General features: G+C 42.1%; 2 protein-coding genes across 2 annotated transcripts; one reads left to right on the plus strand and one right to left on the minus strand.

The window, feature by feature from the left end:
• Nucleotides 1–1,775, minus strand: LOC309698373 (stomatin-like). Its single transcript, XM_082520766.1, has one exon. The coding sequence runs from the start codon at nucleotides 1,654–1,656 to the stop codon at nucleotides 802–804; it is 855 nt and encodes a 284-aa protein (XP_082376892.1). The 5' UTR covers nucleotides 1,657–1,775; the 3' UTR covers nucleotides 1–801.
• A 62-nt stretch (nucleotides 1,776–1,837) lies between these two features.
• On the plus strand, nucleotides 1,838–7,755 carry tmem208 (transmembrane protein 208). The gene is made up of 6 exons (XM_082520877.1): nucleotides 1,838–1,996; nucleotides 5,356–5,451; nucleotides 5,731–5,790; nucleotides 5,887–6,023; nucleotides 6,909–6,993; nucleotides 7,079–7,755. The coding sequence occupies exons 1-6, from the start codon at nucleotides 1,991–1,993 to the stop codon at nucleotides 7,214–7,216; spliced, it is 522 nt and encodes a 173-aa protein (XP_082377003.1). The 5' UTR covers nucleotides 1,838–1,990; the 3' UTR covers nucleotides 7,217–7,755.
• Nucleotides 7,756–19,742: the final 11,987 nt, after the last annotated feature.

Raw genomic sequence — 19,742 nt, forward strand, 5'->3', positions numbered from 1 at the left:
GCCGCTGGAGATTTTGCTGGGCGTCTGGCACCTCCGGCTCTGGACTGACTGAGCGAGCATGCTGAATGGACAAGAGCTGATGGAGAGCTGAGGCTGGTCAGCTAAACAGCAAAGTGAAGTGAGCAAACTTGCTTTGCTAAAAGAAAATATAGTTATTATTTCCTGATCTATGTGTGAGTGCTGCTGCTGGTTAAACACAGCAGGCTAGGTTCAGATGAAAGAAGGAAATAAAAATGCCACCGTCTCAATGCAGTGTATTATAAACCACAGGGAGCAACTCACCAAGCATCATCTTAGCACTAGTGGTTTAATTCCACAGCCACAGAGCTATGTAAATGACAGACTGGAGTCATTTATGACTGCTTTTTTTTAATATAATGACTCTATTTGTGTTCATCCCAGTTTATTTATTTTTTAATCTATGACATATCTTGTAAAATGCCCTAATATAATTAATTATGGGTTTCAATCCCTGCTATGTAAAACAGGGGTTTGGCTTAGGCTTTGCCTCAAGGCTTCTACAGCAGTAAATCGGGCTGCTGTAGGTGTGTTTGCCATGGTTCACTGCAAAACACCACAAGTGGAAATTCACAATAAAACCCACCCCAGCAGTGTTATATATAATAACTTTCTATCAGCTGTGCCACACCAATAATTACTAATTCGTGGCTTATTAATAGGAAACCTTGAAAATAAGCCCACTCGGTTACCTGATGGTTACAGAGGAATGCCTAACAGAGGGAGGGACTGTGTAATATGTCAGGTGATCCGTGCTGTGTTAGTGTGTGGATTTTAGCCTCCTCAGTGTTTGATGAGGCCCTGCATCATCTCCAGCGGCAGCGGGAAAATGATGGTGGAGTTCTTCTCGGCAGCGATGGTGTTGAGGGTCTGCAGGTAGCGCAGCTGCAGGGCGGACGGAGACTCTGCGATCACCAGGGAGGCCTCCTTGAGCGCCCGCGACGCGTTCATCTCCCCCTCGGCGGCGATCACCTTGGCTCTGGCCTCGCGACTCGCCTCTGCCTCAGCCGCCATGGCTCTCTGGAGCTGGAGGGGCAGCTTCACATCTTTGATCTCCACCCTCTCCACCTTGATTCCCCAGTCATCCGTGGCGTCATCCAGTGACGACTGCATGCTGTGCGCGATTTCCTCGCGGTCGGACAGGATCTCGGCCAGGTTCTTGGTGCCCAGCACGTTCCTCAGGGTGGTCTGGGCCAGCAGGCGCGTGGCTGCATCCGCGTTAGTGATGTTGGCCACAGCCAGGGTGGCATTCTGGACGCGATAGTAGACCACGCCATCAACGCTCACTGTCACCGAGTCTTTGGTCAGAACCTCTTGAGGTGGGATGTCGAAGGTGATGGTGCGCATGTCCACGTTAATGAAGCTGTCGGTGCACGGCACGATGAAGAACAAACCCGGTCCTTTGGCTCCACCACGCAAAATGCGCCCCAGGCGGAAGATAATGGCCCTCTCGTACTCCTTCACGATCTTGATGCACATCCAGATAGATAAGGGCAGGGTGAGCAGCACGAGGAGGAGGGAGAGGCCGACCAGCAGCCAGCCGCAAAACCCGATGTCCGAGTCAGTATTCTCCAAAGTTACCTGACGCTCGCGTCTCCTGGCTTCTTTCAGGGCGGTGTCCTCGTTGTCGCCAGCCATTGTCTGGGCCCAAAATCTGAACTAACTGTTAAGCTGAGGTAAAGATGGCAGTAGTTTACTGGAGCAGCTGCTGCGCACTCCTGAAAAAACACAAACAGAAAAAAACTACACAACGATTACGCAAAGACGGGGGAGACGGAAATGGAGCTGATGATGCCATAATCGTGCGCCGGATGTGTTGCTATTCCCCACACAAGCCGTGAGTGCTGATGTGTTTCAAGAGTCTGGACGGGTTTAATGCAGTAACGAGCAGAGCGGCAGCGGCGGCTCGGAGGTCGATGTCCAAGAAGACGGCAGCGGAGGAGAGCAGCAGCAGCACCGGTCCGGAGAGCGAATGGCGGTGAGGCACACACACATGCGGCAGAGCTGAGTAGTTCACTTCCACATTTCCTCAATGCTGTACCGCAGCTGATGCACCGACTCAGCTGCAGAGAGCATCAGAAGCCTGCGGTTTGTTCTGCGATGGCGTGAAAACAAACTCAACACAAGAATCTAATTTCTGTCACTTTCTCACGTTTGATCTCTCCCACCCCGGCTTCGTTCACGCGTGCTGCTATGCAGTACTGGTGGAAGGGATCGATCCATGTATCGGGAGTGTCGATACCGACGCTGGTATTGGACACTAGCGCGGATACTTTGTTTCTATCCGATTCAGTTCAGCTGTGTTAAATTATTATCATAATTATGGGGGGAAATTAAAGAGAAATACCTCAAATATACACTATGAAAAAATGTCTGAACCTTTTCGTTTTGAGTCCCATGTCTGTTTTATTTTATTTACACCTTATGGCCACATTGATACCACAGAAGCTGCCCTGTCCCTGAAGCCCAAAGTGCTTTAAAGACAGGCACATTTACACTCCAGGTCCCCAAAATACATGAAAAGCTGAAAGGTGTGTTTTGTTGTGTTAACTCATTTTACTAAGTAAAAATCACAGTGATTTGGTGGTCATTAAAATGTGTTCAGAATATGCAAATTGATGATGATTCATGTCATAAATCATGACACACCGCTCTCCCCTACATAAGCTGCCTGTACAGGTTAAAAGAATTGGTATCGGCAGTATGGGAGAAGCGTTTCATACAGACAGGCACCAGCCAGCCAAAAGGTTTGAACGCAGGACCTTCTTGCTGACGCACTGCCCTGCATCAGACAGATACTGAAGGTAGATGAGTTTAAATACCTGGAGTCAGTCATACAAGACAACGGAGAGAGGTGAAGAAGAGAGTAGAGCAGGTGGAGATGAGTATCAGGGATGATCTGTGGCTGAAGAATAGCAGGAGGTAGAGGTGTCTGAGATGGAGATGCTAAGAGTTTCATTTGGAGTGACCAGGATGGGCAAGATTAGAAATGAGTACATCAGAGTTACAGCACAGGTCGAGCAGTTCGGAGACAAAGTTAGAGAAGCAAGGCTGAGATGGTTCGGACATGTATAGAGGATATATTTAATAAAGGATGCTGAAGATGGAGCTGCCGGGCAGGAGGAAAAGAGCAGGAGCACAGAGAAGGTTCATGGATGTAGTGAAGGAGGACGCACAGAGTGTTGGTGTGATAAAGGGGGATGCTAGGGATAGGGTGAGATGGAGGCAGATGAAGAAGAAGAAGGTATTTAAACATCTTTTGATTCGGGCCTGTATTTTTGCAGAGGGAACAATAAAGGGGCAGGGATAGCTCAGTAGGTAAAGTGGTCGCCCCATGATCGGAAGGTCGGCGGTTCAAATCCACTTAACGGCTACCCTGAGGTACCCCTGAGCAAGGTACCGTCCCTACACACTGCTCCCCGGGCGCCTGCTTAGTGGGCTGCCCACTGCTTCACTGAGTGAATGGGTCAAATGCAGAGAAAAACAAGTAATTTCCCCATGGGGATCAATAAAGTATCCATTATTATTATTATTAAACAGAGCAAAGGCAAACTTTTAATGTAATCACATAAAAATGTGCATTAAAATCATATTTTACATTGAAGACAAAATTGATCTTGACAAAGACGTTTACATTTATCTGCTAAAACCTTCACACTTCATTCATTACTGATACTGTACCCCTACACTGATATTTAGTTATTGTGCATCATGTCAGATATCATCAGTTGAAAACATAATGAAAAGGTTTCATGTGAGTGGAAGCTTTAATCTGTGTTCCTTCTGTAGGACGCACTTTTTTAACCTAATTTTGTTTTTGTTTTTATATCATAGTAACGTCGTATTGAATGGACTGAAGAAGTGAATTAACGTTCTGAGTGTATGCTCATGCATTTGTAAATCGTACAACCAGTAGCGGTCTTAGATATGGGCGACATGGGGAGTTGCCCAGGGCGGCATCGTGGTAGGGTCAGCATCATGGCATCCGCAAAAAAACAAGTTGCACATACCCATGCTGCCCCGACATCATAACAGCGCATTTTGGGGATTGCAAAGGCACTGAACGGTTTTCTATCGCCCCTTTGCGAGGAGTAAAGGCGCCCTTTTTGAATAATTAAACGGCGTTTTTTTTTAAATGCTATTTCTTAACCAGAGGTGTTCGAAAACTCACAATACTTGGCTGGCCTCTGGCTGGTTGGAAAAGCGTGAAAAATGTGCTTTAAAGTGTTTACATTAATTTTGGGGAAAATGAAGTGTAGTCCAAAATTTGGACTGTTCATATAACGATATATATCGGATGACGATATAAAAACGTCTATCGTTTCATTTTACGCTATCGTTTATTTTGTGGTGTCGCAAAATAAACTGTTTACGGCAATATCTTTTCATTATTTTGATGGTCACTGTAGTGGCTATATTAATTTCTTAAAGTTTTCTCTTTCTCTGATATTTTATATAGCAACACTAGGGATGGACAAGCGCCTGTTTTTATGCGTTGTTGTTAGCAACAACGACGGTAAAACCATCGCATGTCCGCTTGTTTATTTCCACATAAACCTTTCACAATAAAGCTCAAGATCCTGTTGAGACCTTTCAAAATAAACGGAATCACGTGAAAAAGTATGCAGAGTATTGACGGATGAGAAGCAAAAAAAGAGTCGTCAGGTGCTAAAAAATAAACCTTAGACTCAAACGTTAGAACAGGCTTTTCCCTGCAGCACGCCGTGTAATAAATACAAAGAAAACGGCGAACGTTACAACCTGTCTAAAAGTGTCTAAAATGTCTAAAAATGTGTAGTTTCATGCATCGGTTAAAACACTCTACTCCAGGTAAGCGACGCCTAGCTGGAGACAATTCACCTACCCGAGAGTCACAGAATTTACAGAAAATATTACATTTTTTCGTTATTGGGACGATAGATGTTTTATATTGGGATATGAGATTTTGGTCATATCGCACAGCCCTAGTCCATATGCTTTATGTCCAAATGTAAGTGGGGCCAGTGGAACAACCACTGTGTTACTGTCTTGTGGTGCTTTATCATCACTGGAGAGAAGCTCGAGTCCAGAGGTGACATCTTCGCTAAGATTACCTGCTCATTTTAAGACATTGTTCCCTACCTAGTTGTAGATCTAATAACTCTGAAGACGTACACACATTGGTGCTTTAGATGAGTTGAGTTCTTCTATTTCAGATATTTATGGTAGAAGCTGATAGATCCAGCCAAACACCATACAGTAAGAAAGAAGTATCTGAAAGCTTTTGCGCCTGCCTTAATTAAAATGCTTGGATACGTATGGTAACGCTGTCATTGCCCTCTGTGTTTTGCCCATCAGCCCAAAGGTAAAGTTGGCACGAAGGGAAAGAAGCAGATCTACGAGGAGAATGAAGCCACTCTGAAGTTCTACACGAGAGTCATCCTCGGAGCGAATGTAAGAGGCCCTGTGTTGTTTTTGGATGTTTTCAGTCATGTTTTCAGGCCTTTACAGGGTCTCCAGGGTGAGAAATTGATTCGTAGGGGATCAAAGTGTGTTCACACTTCATTTTCTGAGGCTTTGACTATTTGGGACACTCAGATCTAATATCAGTTTAGGTCCTGACTGTAGGATTTGGGTGTTTATATATTGATTTAGGTGCATTTTTTATTTAAAAAAATGTAATTCATAATTTGTTTGAAATAGTGATCGCAGGTCTCTTGTGCTCCTCTGCAGGCGATATACGCCGCTGTAAATTTCTTGGTTTTCTACAGTTCGTCCACATTTTGGACATGGGTGAGTTTATTTAAAGACCATAATTTAAACTGTGAATGTCCGCAAATAGGATTGAATGTTTCTGGCTTTAAAACTCTTCTACGACTCCTCTGGCAGTTGCTGCTCGTGTTCGCGTTGGCGGTGTACGTCGGGAGTTACCGCTCCATGGCAGCCATGGCCAAGCCGGCGTTTGCTGACGACGGAAGTCTCCTGGACGGAGGGATAGACCTAAACATGGAGCAGGGAATGGCAGAGTAAGTCGTCCCTCCAAGATGTCTCACACCGTCCAGTGAGGTGTGTGAGGCATTTCCAGCTTTTGTTGAAGTGCAGTGGTATATCTGTCCTACTTGTGCATTGTGGAAACTAAACAGAGTTTTTGGTGTTTTTCCACTTAACAACATGCATGAGCTCTCACAGCATTTTTTGTCTTTGAAAAAAAAAAATGACACAATTAAAATACTGCTCAACAAATGAAAGGAGGCTCATCGTCGCCCCTCTAGTGCACCTGTTGATAATTTCATAAAGACCAAAGCAGCTGAAACCGATTAACATCCTGACCAGATCAATATCCCACAACTTTAACTGACTTGATGCTATAGTCTGATTAAAAAGTGCTCCTTCATCTTTTTGAGCGCTTTATAAAAGTAGTTCAATTTCAAGCAAAGGCTTCACCAGATTTAGATTTGGCTGCTGTCCCGTACAACGCCGTGTTCTCCAGACATCAATAGAGAATCTCTAGTGGTGATGGACCTCTAAATTGTCCATCACAAATCATCAACCTCTGTGTCTGCCCGACCTGACTTTTTTGTGAGGAGGAACCTCATTGCGGATGAAAACATAGGAAGAGTCCAGTGTGCAGGCCTGAAGGTGGCGCCTGAGGTCAGGAGTGTTGCCAGTAACACGCTTGTACTTTAAAAAACCCCAAAAGACATTCATGTGGTTGTACTCCATGTCGAGACTCCAAGATGAGACTGTGAATGTGGCTTTATGTAACGCCTCGAGGAGCCCGAGGTGAAACATTTGCTGGAAACCACCTGAACCGTGGCACGTGTGCAAAGGTCCAGGCGGCCTGATGAGAGCTCTGTGTCCTTTGCTGTGGTCACATGTTCTTTTTCAGTGATGATTAATTCTGGTTTTAGACACCTGAAGGACGTGATCCTGCTCACAGCCATAGTGCAAGTGCTCAGCACCATCTCCTCTTACTTCTGGTATCTCTGGCTGCTGGTAAGAGCTTTTGTAGTCCCGACTTCTTTTCATTTTGTTTTCCACACACGTCATAATTTAAGTTTGTCCTGTGTGTGTGTGCCAGGCCCCGGCCCGTGCACTCTACTTGCTGTGGGTAAACTTCCTGGGCCCCTGGTTTATGGCAGAAAGCCCGTCGGCGCCGGAGGAGGTGAACGAGAAGAAGCAGAGAAGACAAGAGCGCAGGCAGATGAGACGATTCTGATGCTGCAGAGCAGGCGAAGCAGTATTTTTATACGCAGAATCTAATCTAGAAGATGGCGAGGAATTCATAAGTTATTCAGGAAGAAATTTAGTTATTAAATTAAACTCAATCCAGATCTGATCTTGTGGAATCTCGTTTTCCGTGTTTGCTTTCTTTCTGCTCTCCTGTGATTGAGTTTTCTCCCGAAGTTATGAAACAAATTATTCCTTATTTAGATAATATTACAGCCCAAATGTAATTTGTCCCCAGGCAGAGATTAGGGGTTTTGCTGTTGCACAATGCTGCTGCGCTGTCCCATGCAGGTTTGAGTTACAGTGAGTCAGATTTCAGTTCCACAGCAAGATGAGTCCAAATTTCTTTGAATCTGTCAGTGCCGCTTTTATTGTGGTGCACGGTTTGTTTTATTTTTCAAAAACTGTGAGCATTCATCGGAGAATCAAGAGACGTTTATGAGTTATTGCTGTCGTCAAATCAACTGAATGCCAGTGAGTTTTAATAAGAAAATTGAAACAATTTTGCAATAAACAAAAGAAATCTTCCTTCAGTGTCTCGAGTTTAAAATTTTATTTATTTGCAGACGTAATGTTTGGCTTAAACGCGACTAAAGGATTGAGAGATGATTATCAGTTTCCTTACGAGACTAAAATTTGGTTTTGGTGTAAATAAACCTGACAGGTGTTTCATGGGTTTAAAATGTAACTCTCAGAGAAATGTCGGATTTTAAAATCAATCCAAGAAGAAGAAAAATGTCATGTTTGGCAAAAGCTGAAGCCAGATGATCCACATAGGACACGGTCATTTGCAATCAAATATTCATGGCCTAGTTTAGACAAAGAGAAACATGAGTAATTGTAATGGTCGGTTATAATAAGGATTATTAAATTCACGAATTCATTTTGTGAAATGCCAGAGGAGGAAAATGGTTTACAGAAACTCTTATATAAAACAACTAACAGTACTATTATCCACATGACATCCATTTATTTCAAACTAACTATGATACAGTTTTTAAGCTTGTTCTCAACTCACATCCACTCACCAGCGAATTCATTAGGTTAATTGGGTTCAACTGCTTGTAAATGAATATATCTCATCAGCCAATCACGTGGCAACAGCTCAACATGTGGTCAAGAGGACCTCCTGAAGTTCAAATCAAACATCAGAACGGGCAACAGGGATGATTTTATCTACTAGAGTTTTCCCACACAACCATCTGTGGAGTTTATAGGGAATGTTTGGAAAAAGAGAAAGTATCCAGTAAGCAGCAGTTCTCTGGGTGAAAATGCCTTGATGTTGGAGGTCAGAGGAGAACGACCAGACGGCTTTGAGCTGAGCTGAACTCAGATAGCCACTCATTAAAACCAAGGTATGCAGAAGAGCACCTCCGAACAGTGAACACTGAACCTGGATGCACACAGGCTACAGCAGCAGAAGATCACACTGTCCTAAGAACAGGTAACTGAGCTTACAGTTTCCACACTGTCACCAAAGCTGGACGACAGAAGACTGAAAAAATGTGACCCGAGTCAGCAGCAATTGAGAAATGAGATGCTGTTGGTTTAAAAGCCTGCTCTGCACCATCTAACCGTTGCTAGTAAAGAGAATTTAGTGATTATGTTGAAACTCCAAAGAGCGCAAGTAGGCTGGCAAAGCCCTGATCTGCTTCCAGTGTAATTACAGATTGGCATTGTTGTTCTGTTCATGCTTACCCAACGCAACAAGCTACGACCTGCAGTCGTCGGGTTTGACGGGGAACTGCTGTGATGGTGTGAATCCTTTTATAAGGAAACAGAAGAGAAAAAGCATCTACAAACAAAACAAACCCCCCAAAAATGAATTTAACCAGCTTTATTTATTTTATATAACTTCATGCTTTTCCTAAAAAGTCAGTGTCCCCACAGGCTTTTTAAAAATAACTGCTTTTACTTTGCCTGTGTCCTGTCCTCCTTCATCCCAGCCCTGTGGTCCTGAACTGTCTCTATTATAGGGTTATAAACAAAAGTAACCAAAATTAGAGCAGCACAGCATCCAGTTGTCAAGGCCAATCCCAGATGTGGGCTTTGAGAGGGAGCATGTTGCAGTGTAATTTAGTGCCGGGGCCACTCACACGCACATAACCCCACCCCCCCCCCCCCCCAAAGGGGCTTGCATGTGTACTTTGTGTTTTCTGACTGTTGTGCTTTCTATAATAAGATGTACCGAAATTTGATGTTCGTTCTAACCGTGCAGCGAGTTCAGCGAGAAACCTGAGACAGACAGGAAAACGTCTTTTTCTGCAGGCTCAAACTTTCCCCTTTTCTCTATAACATGAAGTCGTCTCGCTTTTTACTGTAAAGTACAACAGTATGGAAAAAAGCACAGTGCTGCATGTGAACATCCCTATCGCAGCTGCTGATTTAAGATGGAAGGGGGGGGAAAGAGTGGGAGAGCGAGGATGTTGTTTACCGTGGCAGTAAAACAGGGTTTATCCTGACAAGATGAAATAAGGGAGTTAAAGCTGCATTCCATAGGCTTCTTGTGTAACTTTGTATGGTATAACCTTTAAAAGGCTTAAACCCATCATAAACTCGGAGAGGAAAGGAAAAAAGCACGAGCTCAACAATCATGAGATTAACAGAAGGATGAGCAGACACAAATGGAGCTTCTTGACTCCTCGCCTTGAGCAGAAGGTGGCCATCACATTGTGGCTCCCTTTGGGCTCACGCCACTAGACGAAACAGGAAATTGGGAGCATTTGGGCAGCAGTCGAGCCTCTGACCCTTGAACTGCGGCTCTTCTCGTCTTTGAAGTCAAGCGAGAGAATCACTTACAAAGCAATTACACGCGATGTTGAGTGTGTTTCCTTGAGCATTCAGCCTCCGCTGTGTAAACAGAATCAGAGCTCTCAGTGTGTTTGGCAGAGCCGTGGGTGTAGTCCAGTCCTGTTTTGACTAAACCGAGCCACACACTACGGACGGCTCGAGGTTTATGGCGCTAATTTTTCACTTAGACCACGATCGCTGCGATTTCTTTTCCTAATAAGAATCATCTTCGAGCATAAAGATGTCACCGGCGAGGCAGCGTTAACGTCTCCCGCCGTGGCCTTAAAAGGCCGTCGAGAATTCCTGCTGCATTTGACTCTGCGTGGGTGTGTCGGTTTGTTTGTGTGCTTGTAATGCTCATGTTGCGGGGACATACATCTGTCTCAGACACTGTTACACACACAAAAACACGTATCATGGTAGTGACTTCGCTTTGGTTTATGCCAAAAAGTTTTATTTACAGCTAAGAAAGGTGTCCTTGTCTTCTAAAGAGAAACATAACTCTGTGTTCTTGAGCATTAGAGTCCCATCAGAGATGACCCCCCCCCCCGATTTCCCTGCCAGCTTGTTTGAAACGGATTCAACAAGTTGCTGGAAACATTTCATGTAAACGTGACGGCATCTGTTGGATTGAGATCAGGTGACTTGGAGGTCAATTGAGTCCAGCTGACTTACTGTGATGTTCATGAAACCAGTTTGAGATGATCTGAGCTTTGTGACATGGAGCGTTATCCAGCAGAAGATGGGTCTCAAAAAGGATGGACGTGGTCAACAACACTGCTCAGATAGACTGTGGTATTTAAACGGTGCTCATTTGGTACCAGGGGGCCCAGAGTGTGCTAAGAACATATCCCCCACACCATTACAACACACGTAGCCTGAACTGTGGATACAAGGCAGGATGAATCTATGCTTTTATGTTGCTTTCACTAAATTCTGACTGAACTGTAGCCTCAGTTTCCTGTTCTTGGCTAATGGGAGTTGCAGCAGGTGTGGTCTTCTGCTGCTGTAGCCCATCTGCTTCAAGGTTCGACATGTTGGGCGTCAGAGATGGTCTGCTGCGTACATTAGTTGTAACAAGTGGTTATTTAAGTTACTGTTAACTTCCAATCATCTCGAAGTACTCATGCTTGTTTCCCTCTCACCTCTGACATCAGCATGGTATTTTTGTCCAGGGAGCTGCCGCGCAGTGGATGTTTTCTCATATTTCAAAGCGCACATTTCAAAATAAGGCCACAAAATGTGACGTTGGACTAACCCACAGACGTACCGAATACATTTCTTTTTATAAGTCCTGGAAATTCCCGATTTTGCTTTCGTTTTGTTTTATTTTTTACTAGATATGAAGAAACCTCTTTATCAAGCCTTCTATTGCTCTGAAACACGGCGTGGCTGAAATTTGAACCTCATCTAATAGCTCGGGGCTACACCTGCTGCTACCATCAACCAACCAAATTACTGGCAGTTAAGCTGTACTGTGGGCAAAGCAGGTGCCAGACTCTGACAAGGAATTCATTGAGTGCAATAAAACAGTAGCCTGCTTTGCAATATTTTTGTTTGATGGTCTGATACTTGGACGCAGGTCAAAAACAATAAAAAAATTAATAAATTAAATGTGTCACGCTTTTTAATAACATCAGTTTATAGTCTAATTTAATTATCACACATTGCACACAATGAATGCTTTAGAGCATTCAGGTTGTATTTTGCACTCGCTGGCCTTAGCAACCCCATGAAACTTCGTTTGTACGTACATGTATCGGAGGATATGAGAGGATAGGCCTACAAATCAGCATAATAGCAGAAACGTCAAGATTGTGATGAATGTTCTCCTCTGGAGATAAATTGATCATAAATAATTCACCGTACAATAAACTACACGCAGAGTTTGTCAAAACTTGTACACGCTGTTAAAAAAAATGCTCGCCAAATTATGTTTTGTGACACCGTGTATTACCTGGATGCGTGTTGTAGCAAATGTCCTCGTGGCTTGACAAGCTGATAATAAAACAGCACAAATATAAAAAGCAATTTAAGCAGTTTGAAAAAAAAAAGTTCTGTAATATGTAAAAATCTATTAATGTAACCATAAAAAACTCTGAAATTCGAAGCACCAACTTGGTCTGTTTGTGAGTTTCATTACATTGTTCAGCTTTTTTGGAAAAAATATGCTAATTCACAGTTTGCTTTACTGTGAACACCTTTGTTTATAAAGATTTACAACCTAGCAGTAACCTCCCAGGCTACAAAATGATGCCAAAGGAAAAGTGCCAAAGATTTTAATTTCTTGAGGTCCTCTCCAAAAGGGAGACTCCTGTATTAAAATGCCCAAGCGCCTTGTCTATGTCTATATAAGCAGACAACAGAAAAGTGATAAAAGAGGCAGATGGAGATTAATGCTAGATGCATTAAAGGTCCCCAGACAGATCATCTAATCATCTGTGGCTAAAAACAAACAAAACAAAACAAAATTAGCAGCAACTATAGACTGTATGCAGAAGACGGGCATAACTACTGTGAGCTCGTGTCAGGTCTCCACAGAGACTGTCCACAATTTCCCTTTTATAAAAATTCTACAGTGTTTCTTCTTCTTCTTCTTAGAATTCAAATATTAAGCCCTATAGTTTGCATTATTAGTAGCATGGCTAGTGGGTGCCATGACGTGTAGCTGTAGCTACTAGCTTACCGCTAGGCTTCATCTCAGGAAGTATGAGTTTTACCTATTGCTAATGCAGTGCATTTTTAAGAATTTTAATACAATATTATGAAGAATTATATGGCATGCTATTATTATTAGTGCTGTCAGCATCAATCTCGTTAAAATGATCTTAACACCATAACCACATTAACGCGTCGACGCATTAGCGCCATGCAGCCCCACGCACAGGGCAATCCGTGTTAACTCGCTAACGGAGATTTTCTGCGTTAATGCGGTTATGGCGTTAATATATATATATATATATATGTTCTTCCTCTACACCCCCCCCCCCAATTTTTGCACATGTCGAGGAGCGTGTCAGGCTACATTTCACTGTGTGTTATACTTGTATAACTATGCATGTGACTAATAAAGAACCTTGAACCTTTACTTGTTTATTAATCATAATTATTACATAAAAAGAACTTTATGGAAAGTGAAAATAAAGTTGAGCTAAAATAAAGCTGCATAAAAACTATATTTTAAAATTGACTTCACTGGCGACAAAAACGTAGGAAACATATTTTAAATACATTAATTACTGTAATTACAATTACAATTCATCACTGTAAGTCAAAGTTTCTCATCTCGTCCATATCTTCCTGAGATCACCGGACCTGCAGCCACAGCTTCAGGTTCACACTGCTCCGCCTCAGTGTGCAGCATCACCTCCTCAGCTCTGCCCAGGCCTGAAACCTGACCAGTTTGGTTGTTCTGCTTTGGATTTCAGTCTTTATTTACTCAGATGAAATCTCCACACTTTGGATTGCCTGCTAAGTTCAGCTACGGTTCCTCTGCTGCTCAGAACAGTCAGACAGTTCTCCATGCATTCAGTGACACCCTCCCGTCTCTGCCCCTGTGCTCGCAACATCAAATCTCTGACTCGATCTCTGATTTGTTTTTCCTTTTTATCGTGCACAAACACCACAATTCACTATTTAATTAATAAGCTAATTTTAGGAAAAATCATGAAATATGAGATAATGTTGTGTCATTTTAACAGAGGTAATGATTTTTTAAATGCTATGGGATCAGGGACAGCCATGATGTTAACGTTGAGACAACCTAGAGCGTGACATTTCATACCCATCTTCAATTTACAGTCTATGTTTATTATTATTTATTAAATTGTTTGATTTGTTTGATTTGCTGCCAGCCTGGTGGACTTTTTCTAAGGCACCAGCCAAAAGCCATGATGATTAGAATCTGGATGTTAATATCTGTTGCATCTGCTCTCCATCGCTCCCTGCCTCTTTTATCTTTCTGTTGCTTCTCTCTGATAAATTTATAAAAAGGCACCCTGCAGCCTTTGATCCAGTGATGTGACCTTGTAAATAGATGTTTTCAAGTACTTGAACAACATGACCTCAGCGAGGATCACTTGCTGATTTTAAGTCGCGATAACAACACAGCAGTTCTCCGAGCCCCATTTATTATTTTGTTTGGTTGTTTCTCAGAAATAAATAAATACACAACCCTCTGTGAGCAATCATGGATTAGCTGTGGCAGTGGCGCCACTGTCTGAACGCCTCACACTGAACCAGGATCAGTAAGAGACAGTCTCCATCACACTGGGCTCCCTTCCTTTTCCTTTGTTTTCATTCAGTTTCCTTCCACGTTTTCTTAGATACTATTCTCCCCAATGCAAGTCTAAACAAACGACAATACTGTGAAAGTAAACAAATGTACAAATGTGATATTCTTCAACCTTTGGCCTCACTAAACCCCAGGACCAGATTCAGGCTCATCATTTTGGTACTTACATCATAGGTTAAGGAGAATGTCATGCTCGATTTTGTTTGTGATGGTTTTAATTTTGCATATGTTTACACAACTAAAGAGAGGTTGCTGATTCAGAAGAAGCAAGATGGCAGGGAAAGGTCTGTGTCAGCGCAAACCCTGTTTGGGAAAACATACGCGCTTTCATGCATTCTTAAGGTTACAATGTAATGTTTGGCTTTTTCTGCATGGATTAGAAATCAAAGTAAAGATACGCATCAAGGAAAGAAACAAAGAAGAGCATGATATGCAACACGGGTTCTGAGGAAATACATACTTAACTGGATGATGAGGAAGGATATTGTACACTTTAAGTGTAATAGGATATTAAATCAAGGGTAATTTATGCTGAACAGTTTCCATTGAGATTGATCCAGAGATAAAATTTAAAAAATCCTGATGGTCTTAGCGTGTCATTGCAATGTTCGGTGAGAGCTCAGACTCTTAAGACTTCATGTTTCATGTAATCCTGGTTTATTAAGTTAAAATTATCAAATCCTATGAATTGTTTCTTTGACCACACAGCTGGTGCTGGAGTATTTTTGTGTTTTTTGTTTTGTTTTGTTTGGCTGTTTGAGGTTTGAGGCTAGCATTGTGATGCTGATCGCCTTTTTCCACCATTTCATACCGATCCATCCCCGCCCACCTCATGCTATTAGACATATAATGGAAGTCTAGATTAATGGTTAATTTCCAGGAAACTCCTGTGTTCTGTCATAAAGTGCTTTCCATTAATTAGGGACTCTGTTTCTCAGAATGGAGGGGGAGTGGAGACGAGTGATTAATGAGCTAACTAGTGCAGTCAGCAGCTCGTCCAGCCCCAGTGGGGAGCCTGAGAGTCGGACCAGCGAGGACAGAGGAAGAAAAATAAATATGTGGCTGCTGGAAGAAGAAAGAAAGGCAGAAAAAGGTGCATGGAAATGCATGGAAGGGGTAACCCGGTTTAGTTTCAAAGGGATGGCTGTAGTGTTTGAGCTGAACTGTGTGAGTTTAGGATGAGGCTTGATTATGATCCTCCCTGGTGCCAGGAGTCTAGCACATGGGGATGAGTGTGTGCTGAGTAGCTGAGTAGAGAAATGCTCTGTTTATTTAACTGACATAGTGATAACAAGCACACACACACATGATTTTTGTGTTTTCAGGGTTTGGGATATTCAAATGTTCAGTGTTAGTCAGTTAGAAAAAAATGGTCACACTGCTAAATAAAAGGGTCCCTACAATCCCCTTTTTTTCTGATCTGGCTAAGCCTAGCCAGATCAGAAAACATGAAATTGTTCATTAGTGAGTTTTTAATAGGCTGATTTTACTTTTTACTTTTTATGGTACTTTTTATTTTTTAAGATAAAAAATGTACGTCGACATCAGGAGGTGATGATTCCAAACATTCACGCAAGGTTCTCGTCACAATTATGACGGGAAAAGTTAAAGGTTTAGCAAATCTTTGGTGCTAACACTTGGAGCACTAAAAGTACAGATGTACAACCAAAAGCAAACAACCGTTGATGTCTTGTGTAAAATCCTCTGTTCAAGTTAGTTAACAGGTCAAATCAGTAGTTTTTTGTGCAAGCTGTTATTAGGACGTACAGTGTAGATAAGTCTAGTAAGTACTAGCAGTTAAGTGACATCTTCCTGCAACACGGCGAACACCAAGGTTGTTATAGTTAAAACTAAAATAAAAAGTAAAACTTAAAAAAAATTTAAAAATGTTTTAGTTTTTTGACTTTTGAAAAAAAGAAGTTAAACTTGCTGATTTGATGAACTTGGAAAACTACATAAAATTCAAAAAGATAATAATAAAGTAAATCTCAATTTCAGTATTTGTTAGTTAGTTAGTTTTTTAAATGCTATTACAGCTTCCTCGATGAAGCTTTGATGGGTATTTTTATTCTATTTTTATTCTGAGACTCTACAGGGCGACTGTAGACTGTGAGTCAACACGCACGCCCACTCTGGAAAATACCTGAAACTAAACTGAAGTAAAAACAAAAGGTCAAAACGAAACAAACAAACAAAACCTAATTACAAAATGCAAAACTAAATAACAGGTATGCATTTCAATGAAATCTGCCTAAAGTGTGCAGGTTCCTACTTTTACTTTTGATGTAATGCTACTTTTGACAACAATGTCTAGGAAATAAGGGCAGCCAGTTCTCAGGACAGTAAACCTTAATCCTCCACTGAGAGGGCCCCACTCTGAGTCTGCATAGGTTTACTGCTGGTGCCAAAAATCAAGATGTTTGAAGGCAGAAGATCAAAAGAAGGAATTGTGTTCCCAATAGCACCACAATCAATTTCATAGATTTAACATGGTGAAATGCAAGGCTTTTATGGATGTCTATGTCTTCCCATCGAATCAACTGTAAATCACAACAGTATTGCAAGCAGACTGGAATAAAAACACAACAGCGCTGACTGCATATCCATGGTGGTGCCAATTAAGACTACTTTAGCCTCCGGTATTGAGTAAGAAACAGCGGCGCCAGCAGAGCGACGGCAGACAACTCGAGTCATCAAATGACATGAAGTGGGCCTCATTCCCATCACTGCTTTTCCTCCCACATAACGTGGGTGTGAAATCATGTCCAACAGCGTGTGCAGCAGAGTGGTATTCATGTAAATCTTTGCACGAAAGCAAATCATCTTTTAAATGCTGAAATATTCCTTGAAGTCAGGATCGCTGATCCTGGCAGGTAAACCCTGTAAACGCTGGCCGTGTTGCTAACCCTTGGCAGTGTTTACATATGCAGAGTTTCCTATGGGCATCTGATTAAGAGGGCAGCCTGGCCTGAGTCCAGAGGTCTGGCTCGACATTATCTCCAGCACCCCTGACTGTTATTATAAGGGGGCCTCCTAGTCTCTCCGCTGCTAGCCTGTAAATGGCTGGGAGTGGACAGCCACAGTGTGTGTGTGTGTGTTTGCAGAGTAAACTGCCGCCTTGGTGGGGCAACATACTGTCTGCCATATCTCTGGTCTAGAGTAGAGCCATTAGGGGAGCGATGAAGCTGATGACATGTTGTTCCTGTGACAGGCCGCCTGGCCCCAGACTCCACTCTGCTGCCGCTGGAGCTGAGGGAGCCTGCGGGTCTGCCGCTGGACAGACACAGAGACGCAGGGACGGCGTTTATTTTGGGAGGTGGTTTGGTGCCGGACACCCTGTCTGCTCTCCCACCAACCTTAACACACCACCACCCTCCTCTTCCCACGCTCTCAACGCAAATCACCGCCAACACACACACACCGGTGCACTTTTGCCAAAAATGATGACGGTGCTACTGACACATATTCTTTTGGAGGATCAGTTTGCACAAAGCAGTAAGAATAACAATAATAATAAAACAAGAAAAATGTTTGATAAAAAAAATCAAATGCATAATAATAAAGGAAAAAAGAGATTTGTATGTAATTAATAATCTTCATTAACTGAATAAAATAGATCATTCTTATAAAAGCCATCTTCCAGTGAGCTTTTGTCTTCTAATTTGTTTTTCCTTGCAGGTTCAACAGTACCACATTTACTGAGTCGGGTATTGTAATTGAGCTTTGTTGTGATAACATGACAAAATTAATATAACTCCAAAAAGAGCACTATTTTGGGGTCAGCTTCTGTTGTTTAAATGTGCTGTAGGCTATAAATAAAATATACACATACATCAACACAACAAGGTTTAAAAATCAGGCATGTTTGAGGTATATATATATATATATATATATATATATATATATATATATATATATATATATATATATATATATATAATTTATTAAAGAATTCAGTAAGCTACACAGTGAACTTAGAAGATAGAAACAATAGAAACAAAATCTTTCTCCTATTACACTAGTGTCAGTCTGAAACCAATATCAGAAATATATTATATATCCACATTTTTTATATTATATATCTCGATGCTATCGATACTTTGGATCGTTCAGCACTGTTTGAGTTCATTTGGGATTTCCATTACAGCTTTTTGTCTTCTAATATGCAAAATACCAAAAACCTGACCCCAAAGTTTTTCTGCTGCCTCTGATGTTTTATTAAACCCTTCTGAGCATTTGCAGGAATACATTTTACATTTATTCATGTGTTTAACTCAGCGGCTGCAGCAACGCTCGTCTGAATTTTTTTCTATTTTTCTGTTGGTTTGTTGGAGTCTGTGATAAATTTAGATAATAATAATAATAATTTATGGCTGTTGTTTTCCATGGCTGCTGTGACTCCAGTGACCTGTAAAACATTAAACTCAGGACAAAGCTCTTCCAAATCACTTCCTTCTTCCCTTTTTGCATATTTGCTTGTGATTGACTTACACAGGGGGACACATTTTGAACAGATGCCCAGTAAACCTCGCTGTAGCCACTCACAGACACTGCATCCTCTTCTTTGTCAACTCTCTCCTGCTGCCATTGCAACTTGACTCTCACTTCCTCTCATATAGACAGTAGGCACTGATCTTGGACTAGCACACATAACTGGACAAGCCATGAATAGACAGGGTTAATGCTTCTGTTATGAGGTGTGGACTTCCCCCCACCACATTGTAAGGAGTTGCTAAAATACCAGTTAGGAGTCACAGAGACCAGCACTGGACTAGTGCTATGCCACTGGGGGATGCCCTAGTCCCTTGCTTACACTCCAGGTGTTTATCCTGACCATCAAAAGGAATGTGGGCTTCACATTTCAACATGTGAAGGAGAGGAGCTAGGAACTGAACTGTGTGATTAATGGAGAACCTGCTGTATCAGTATCCCCTGTAAAACAATTAAAGAGTACATTCAGCATTAACTGAAGAATTATGTTGTACCACACCTAAACAATAAATGAATAAATAAATACAAACACACAGTCATCTATATGTTACTAATAATGTATTAATATTAGCTAATACTTACTCTTGTTAACCCTATTTCTCTTGCTTGGTCTCTGCTCAGGACTGAGCAGAGGAGAGCAGGATGTTGCGTCTTTAAGAGTTAAGAAACTTGAAACCGTGTTTGCGCAACAATCATTGCGGCTCCCAGCCGCCAAAGTGTCTAGACTGGCACATGATGGCGGGAATCAACCAATGGCTCCAGAGCTTTCCTCTGGGGCCCCGAGAGAGAGAGAGAAAGAGAGAGAGTCAACACCAAACGAAAACCAAGGCGCTGTGACTTTGGTTTCAAAATAAAAGCGTAAAAGTTCCGGAAAATTGTATCTTTTAGAATCAGAATCAGAGAGACTTTTAATCCCAGTAGGAAATTGAGTTGAAGATAT

Source organism: Aulonocara stuartgranti (genome assembly GCF_965226115.1).
Source record: "Aulonocara stuartgranti genome assembly, chromosome: 1".
Taxonomy (NCBI): Eukaryota; Metazoa; Chordata; class Actinopteri; order Cichliformes; family Cichlidae; genus Aulonocara; species Aulonocara stuartgranti.